The 7,500-nt window shown below is 40.5% G+C and overlaps 1 protein-coding gene across 6 annotated transcripts in view; it reads left to right on the forward strand.

Moving 5' to 3' along the window:
• plxnb1b (plexin b1b) overlaps positions 1-7,500 on the forward strand; it is a 98,616-nt gene that overhangs the window by 77,082 nt on the left and 14,034 nt on the right. For 5 of the 6 annotated variants that reach the window (XM_053683656.1, XM_017479953.3, XM_053683658.1 and 2 more), the window contains 9 exons: positions 152-289; positions 502-624; positions 1,406-1,499; positions 3,568-3,734; positions 3,866-4,017; positions 4,107-4,215; positions 4,327-4,463; positions 5,010-5,186; positions 5,276-5,486. In XM_053683656.1, coding sequence (XP_053539631.1) covers positions 152-289; positions 502-624; positions 1,406-1,499; positions 3,568-3,734; positions 3,866-4,017; positions 4,107-4,215; positions 4,327-4,463; positions 5,010-5,186; positions 5,276-5,486 — 1,308 coding nt within the window. The remainder of the gene's footprint in view (positions 1-151; positions 290-501; positions 625-1,405; positions 1,500-3,567; positions 3,735-3,865; positions 4,018-4,106; positions 4,216-4,326; positions 4,464-5,009; positions 5,187-5,275; positions 5,487-7,500) is intronic. The other variant, XM_053683659.1, reaches the window with a different exon arrangement.

The following is a 7,500-nucleotide window of genomic DNA, read 5'->3' on the forward strand; positions in this document are numbered from 1 at the left end:
TTAGCAGTTCAGTTCAGCTGCTGTGGTACTTTTTGCTTTATTTAGGTTTTATCATCAGAGCATTTTAACAGCTTTCATTCAGACCCTATGTTTACAAATTGTTTGGTGATGTAAGTGCAAGTGTGTGTGTGTGTGTGTGTGTGTGTGTAAGCAGGGAGACGAGGGCTTGTTGGAGAATTGGGGTTCCTCTGCGTGTCCTTGCGTTGAGAAGGTTCAGGGTTCACCACTGCTGCCTGTACAGACAGAGAGGAAGATTAATCTGTTGGCCCGCAACCTTCACCTCTATCGGGTATAAAAATACACACGCACTCCTCTCCTAAGTAACACATTTTTTCGCAGCCGACACGTCATTCAAGTAAGCAACATCTGAGCCAGGTTAAACACGCACAGTTCACTTAAACTCCACACTTCTATAACAGCACACACTCTCTCACACTTCATGCCGCCTGTACTCTCAAACATTTACACGCAAGACTGTTTTGTTTTGTCTTTTTGTTGTAGGACCCAGACTTGCAGTACGAGTGTGTCTTGGTGATTGAGGGACGGACTGTGGTGGTGGAAGCTTATGTAGAGAACGATGCCACGAACCCGTCTCTTTTCGACATTACCTGTCAGCATCACCAGGTAACAGGCTTGCACACGTACATGCACATTCACACACCATTCACTTGTCTTTTACCTTTGTAGAAACAAAACCCAAGCTTTATTCATGTGATTATTGTGGCCAAAAATGCTTGATTTTGCTTTGATGTGATTTTTTTTAAAAATTTATACGGAAAACTGCGAATTTGCGAAGATGTAGTTAAAAAAAAAAAAAGTTTTGCACGGCCTTTCGCAGAGATGTTTGTTGGTAAATGAGACCTTTTATGTTCGATAGGTGTGAATGGATGAGGGCTTTGACTGAATGTGCATTGTTGATGTCACATGACTCATCTTGGCCTGAATCTATAAAAAGTCTGCAGTAATTTTGAAAAATTGTAAGCTCCTCCACATATTGCGGAGTTTGCTTGATTTTGCGTTCATTTCTGCGATTGAAGATTCGCAAAATCCTGGAGGGACTGATAACCCGAATTTGATATCACAGCGTTCCATTTGAAAGCTAATAGTTTTCTTCAGAGAACAGAATTGAGAAATACCAATGATAATAATACTGCTAAAAACAAATTAAGAAAATATTGAATGATTGACTTTGAAATATTCCGAATAAAAAAAATCACAAAAAGAAACTTCATCAAACTTTTAAGTTGAGTTGCATTTGGTAGTTTTGCACAATAGTAGAAACAGACACGGTGTTTTTGAATCTCCTTTAACACATTTCCGTGTTTCCTATAAATCTGCGCACCACTAGTGTGAAGCCAGTCCCGACTCTATTAAGCAGAAACATAACTCTTTACCGTTTCCATAGTATTCCTACGCCGCCCTGCTGGAGGAGTACAATGCCATGGTGTACGTGAAGAGGAGAGACACCTTTCATGTGGACAGTGCTAATGGCCTCTTTGGTGAGTAGCGGTTTTATTTTCAGCGAATTTTCTTCCTGCAGACCTCTTGAGAGAGGCTCGCAAGCCTGGTGTATTTACTTTATTCTAAAAGTAGCCACCGTCTTGAATGTCAGCGTCTGTTTTGTTTGGTACCTCAAGCTATAGTTATAACATCAATGTGTCAGAACGTCAAAAACGTCCAGGGCTGTGGGATATGATTCTGCAGCGTTGCGTAAGAGTGGAAGAGAGAGACGAGAAGCGCTCTTTGCTCACCATGCTACTCCTGGTGTTTCTCACTCACCTGCTTTTCCACCACAGAAGCATTGTTTTTGCAGTAGTGGGAAACTAATTGTTCCACATGAGCTCTCCAGCAGCTGTGTTTTCACTTTACGCTGTCTACGTGTGTGTGTGTGTGTGTTCCCCAAGGGGAAGCTGTTATTACAGACCAGTAGCAGAAGCAGGCTTTGTATCAGAGAGAGTCCTGGTGAAGCGATGATTTTATAGTCTCTTGCTGTTGTGGCCTGTGGTCTTTAAACTGCTGCCTCTAGTAGAGCTCAGAGAAGCACATTATAACACAGCATTTCATTTCATCCTTGGCCAAGTGGCCCTGATTTAACTTTTGGGGGGTTTTTTTGTGTGTTTTTTTCTGGAACTGAAAGAGAACACTCAGTTCTTTGAGCCCATCGCTGTTCTTCTGCCCGCTGATGGGAAAGAGCGGGAACTTCAGATATGAAATATCGCAGCCTGAACGTTCTAATTATGTACTTCTTCTAAAGCAGTCTGTTGAAAGCATGCTGCATTTGAGGCTAACCATTTGTATTAGTAAAGAGCCCTTTGTGTCTGCTCTGCCCTTTTGCGCTCAACCTGTTTTCCAGTTGGAGGATCTGACCTCATCTCAGCTGTGCTTTATCCTTAAAAATGATTCCGTATCAAACGTAGCAATAGTGTAATAGTGTTTAATAAGGTTGTTGGGTTCCTTTAAGAAATCGCATTAGAGTTTGAATTACTTAAAACAATTAGTATTCAAATGCAATAATAATAATATTATTATATATTTCGCTTTTATTATATATTTCGCAATCCCCAATGGTTCATGTTTACGCTATACACTACCGAGACACTCGACTGAAACGTTTCTCATGATCTTACAAACATTTTGATCTGAAGGTGTGTGATTTAAATGTTTGAAATCGGTGTCGTAGAGAAAAATATAATTGTGTCGACATATTCACTTCTTTCTTTAGAAAACGAGCACTTTATTTACAAAATAAGATATTTTTTAAACGGACGACTCGGAGCGAAATATTCCGAAAAGCAGCCAATAAGTGTCCAGCGTCGGTATGAACTCCTTTAATACTGTTTAAAAAGCATCTCGGGGAAATTACTCAAGAAATCGGTTGAGAAAATGCCAAGAATACATTTCTGGAAATTCTAGACAGAAAAAGGGCGTCCACTTTGAAGATGCTAAAATATTCAATTATTTTTGATTTGTTTTGGATTTTTTTTCTTTCTTTTTTTAATCACAACATAATTCCCATAGTTCCTTTTGTCTTAGTCCAGAGTTTTGATCACTTTAATTTTAATCTAATCTGAAGGGGAACACATTAAATAAAGAATGGGTGTGTCTAAACTTTTGAATAGTAGTGTACATACTAATATAATGGCATTGTAAAGCCTACCTAGTGCACTATGTAGTGTCCCATAAAGAACAATCTGAGATTCAACCACAAGCAACGTGTGACTGTTCTACACTGCATGCTTAACTTTAACTAATCACATGTAGGCTAATATCACTTTTAGGACATATACTTTGTTAGTATGTTTTTATTTAATGTGTGTATATATACACAAGGGTCATTTAGTCGGATGTATTTGAATAGAGTCAAAGAACTAAAAGCAGAATGTCTTAGAATATGGATTATTTATTTGTATAGTATTCAGTCAGATTTGTACACACTTCCTGTTATTTTACGATCCAATCCAAATCTGCCGTACATGACTTTAAATTTGACATTTATTTATGACTCGGGGTGTAAAACTGTCCGTACAACACTGTTTTGCTGACTTGGAGCGTTTCTGTGTGTTGCAGTAACTTTGTACAACTGTTCGGTGGGCCGTTCAGACTGCAGTCAGTGTCACACAGCAGATCAGAAGTACGATTGTGTGTGGTGCGGCGAGGGTCAGTCAAGCTGTGTGCACAAAGAGACCTGCTCAGCGGGTGTCAGAGACACATGTCCCGCGCCTGTCATTCTCTCTGTAAGTTATTTAGAAAGCATTTTTGTACTGTCTACTAATGCATTCATGTACAGTGTACACACTACATTTGTAGAGCGCCGTTAAGAGAGACTTTGCTCTAAACATGGTGTTTGTGTGGACTTTGGGTTTAGATCGAGCCTCTGACAGGGCTGAAGGAGGGAGGCACCACTCTCACCATCAGTGGCTCCAACTTGGGCCAGAAAGCTGATGACATCTTACAGTCAGTCACTGTGGCTGGCATTTCCTGTACAGTTATACCAGAACTGTATGAGATATCATCCAGGTAATCACTCAGATAACACACACTGCCAATATATACACTTTGTTTCTATTTTTTTCCCCCCGCTCACATTTCCTTCCCATTCCCTGTAGAATTGTGTGTACAACCGGAGAGAGCAGAGAGGAGAAGTCGGGTCACGTCTCAGTAGAAGTGTCTGGTGCAGGGCGCAAAGGTCTCTCCACTCAGACATTCAGCTACCAGGTCAGTGAGAGCAATAATGGCCTTAGTAGCACTTTAATGTTTTCTGTGTGCTGATAAAAAAAGTAAAAAAGTGTATAGAACGGTAACACCCTGTTCTCTGTGTGTGAGCAGGAACCAGTACTGGAAGGGGTGAGTCCCCAGAGAGGACCCCGTGCAGGGGGAACCTCTCTCACCATCACAGGCAAAAAGTTACTGACCGGCAGATCCAGTGACATCAGTGTGCTACTGGGCAATGTCCCCTGTGTCACGTAAGAGATATACACGCACACATGCACATAACTTGCACAGCAAAAATGTATTCTCCATATTAGTAAAATAAACAATGAAACATTAGATAATACAGTTAATGATTTTGCCAATCATTGTAGTATTTACGTTTTACATTTACTGCATTTGGTAGACAACTAGTCTCCATTGAAACATCCTCATGCTAGTACAAATAATTCAAGTAAAATTCTGTTAGAGAGCAGATAGTATGGGAACAAAATTGAAGTATGTTTGAATTGATGTTTAAAATTGAAGCTGGTTTTAATGTTCATTGAAGTGCTCAGGAAGTTCACTCTACTATTTTGGTATCAGTCTTGATGCTGGATGCGACTCTTGTCATTAGGCCTGTGATTATCATGAAATTATAGCTCACAATTGAATTGTCTTTAATTGACAATTTAATTGTCTTTTTTTTAAATTCATTATATGTGATAATAATCAGGTGATTATGTAGTAATCATGAGCAGCACTCTCTCTCTCTCTCTCTCTCTCTCTCTCTCTCTCTCTCTCTCTTTCTCCATCTCTAGTGTGTCAGATGTGCAGGAAGGCAGGATCGAGTGCATCACTGGAGCCAGCAACCAGACTGGAGAGCACACAGTAACAGTGCGCTACGGCAACCGTGAGCGCAATCTCAATGGCATCCGCTTTCACTACACCCCAGATCCTAACATAACACAAGCCACGCCCTCGAAGAGCTTCATCAGGTGCGTGCTTTATGTATATTATGCACACTTGCAGTCCGTTTATGTCACGAAGCGCTATCTGATTTCCTCAAAACAACTTCCTTTTTCAGTGGTGGTCGCGTGATCAGCGTGTCTGGCCACAACTTGGATGTAGTCCAGGAGCCACGGATCCGAGTGACCGTGACCAGGAAAAGAGGTAGTAGGCGGAGAAGAAGGAGAAACAGAGGGAGTGTTCTAGCTGTGGGCGTTGAGAATGGTTTATTGTGGAGAAACAAGAGGATGATTCCTGAAGTAGACGGTCCAGAAAACACTAGCGCAAATGTGAGCAGAGACTATTCTATTATACTACAGCATGTCACTGGGTTTTTAATAAATAAACAATTGTCTGAAACAAAGTCTCTCATGGTTTTATGCTATTTTTCATCTGGTAGCAAAACATCTGAAGACATTTGATATTGATATATACACTCATGTTCACACGCAGACATCCACATTAGTGTGTGTGCGTGTGTGTGTAAGGTTGAAGTGGATTGGTATTTTCCTTGCAGTAGTATAACCCTGAGTAAACAATGTATCACACGGTGGTGCTTGAAAGTTTGTGAACCCTTTAGAATGTTTTTATATATCTGCATAATTATGACCTAAAACTTCTTCAGATTTTCACACAAGTCCTAAACGTAGACCAAAAAAACCCCAAATTAATCACATGAGTCAAAAATATTATACGTGGTCATTTATGTATTGAGTCAAATGATCCAATATTACATATCTGTGAGTGGCAAAAGTATGTGAACCTCTAGGATTAGCAGTTTAATCTGAAGGTGAAATTAGAGTCAGGTGTTTTCAGTCAATGGGTTGATGATCAGGTGCGAGTGAGAGCCCTGTTTTATTTAAAGAACAGAGATCTATCAAAGTCTGACCTTCACAACACACGTTTGTGGAAGTGCATCATGGACAAAGGAGATTTCTGAGGACCTTGGGAAAAAAAAAGTTGTTGATGCTCATCAGGCTGGAAAAGGTTACAAAACCATCTCTAAAGAGTTTGGACTCCATCAATCCACAGTCAGACAAATTGTGTACAAAAGGAGGAAATTTAAGACCATTGGTACCCTCCCATTGGCACCCTGTCCAGTGTGTACGCCGCCTTGTGCCCCAGCCTCCCTGGGATAGGCTCCAGGTTCCCCCGTGACCCTGAAGAGGATAAGTGGTATAGAAGATGGATGGATGGATGTTACCCTCCCCTGGAATGTTCTACCAACAAAAAATCACTCTAAGAGCAAGACATGTAATAGTCCACGAGGTCACAAAGGAGTCAGGGTTACTTCTAAGCAACTAAAGGCCTCTCTCACATTGGCTAATGTTCATGTTCATGAGTCCACCATCAGAACGCTGAACAATAGTGTGCATGGCAGGGTTGCAAGGAGAAAGTACACTGCTCTCCAAAAAGAACACTGCTGCCAGTCTGAAGTTTGCTAAAAAATCATGTGGAAAAGCCAGAAGGCTGTTGGAAAATATTTTGTGGATAGATGAAACGAAATTAGAATTTTTGGTTTAAATGAGGAGTGTTATGTTTGGAGAAAGGAAAACACTGCATTCCACCTTATCCCATCTGTGAAACGTAGTGGTGGTAGTCTCATGGTTTGGGTCTGTTTTGCTGCATCTGACCCAGGATGGCTTGCCATCATTGGTGGAACAATGAATTCTGAATGATATCAGTGAATTCTAAAAGAAAAGGTCAGGATATCTGTCCATGAACTGAATCTCAAGAGAAAGTGAGTCATGCAGCAAGACAACGACCCTAAGCACACACGTCATTCTACCAAACAATGGTTAAAGAAAAATGAAGTCAATGTTTTGGAAGTCCTGACCATAATTCAATAGAAATGTTGGGAAGGACCTGAAGCAAGCAGTTGTAGCTTTTCTGTACTGAGGAACGAGCTAAAATTCCTCCAAGCCGATGTGCAGGACTGCTCGACACTGGCATGAAATGTTTAGTTGCGGTTATTGCTGCACAAGAAGGTCACACCAGATACTGATAGCAAAAGTTCACGTACTTTCGCCACACACAGATACGTAATACGGGATCATTTTCCTCAATCAATAAATGACCAAGTATAATATTTTTTTTAATCTCATTTGTTCAATTCGGTTCTCTTCATCTACTTTTAGGACTTGCGTGAAAATCTGATGAGGTTCAGGTCAAATTTATGTAGAAATATAGAAAATTCTTTCTAGAAAACTTTGAAGCACCACTGTACATGTGTGTACATTATGGTATTTTGTGAATACCTGCACGCACACTGATTCACACATTATACTTGTTTATGTCTTTGTT

Source organism: Ictalurus punctatus, chromosome 11 (genome assembly GCF_001660625.3).
Source record: "Ictalurus punctatus breed USDA103 chromosome 11, Coco_2.0, whole genome shotgun sequence".
Lineage (NCBI taxonomy): Eukaryota > Metazoa > Chordata > Actinopteri > Siluriformes > Ictaluridae > Ictalurus > Ictalurus punctatus.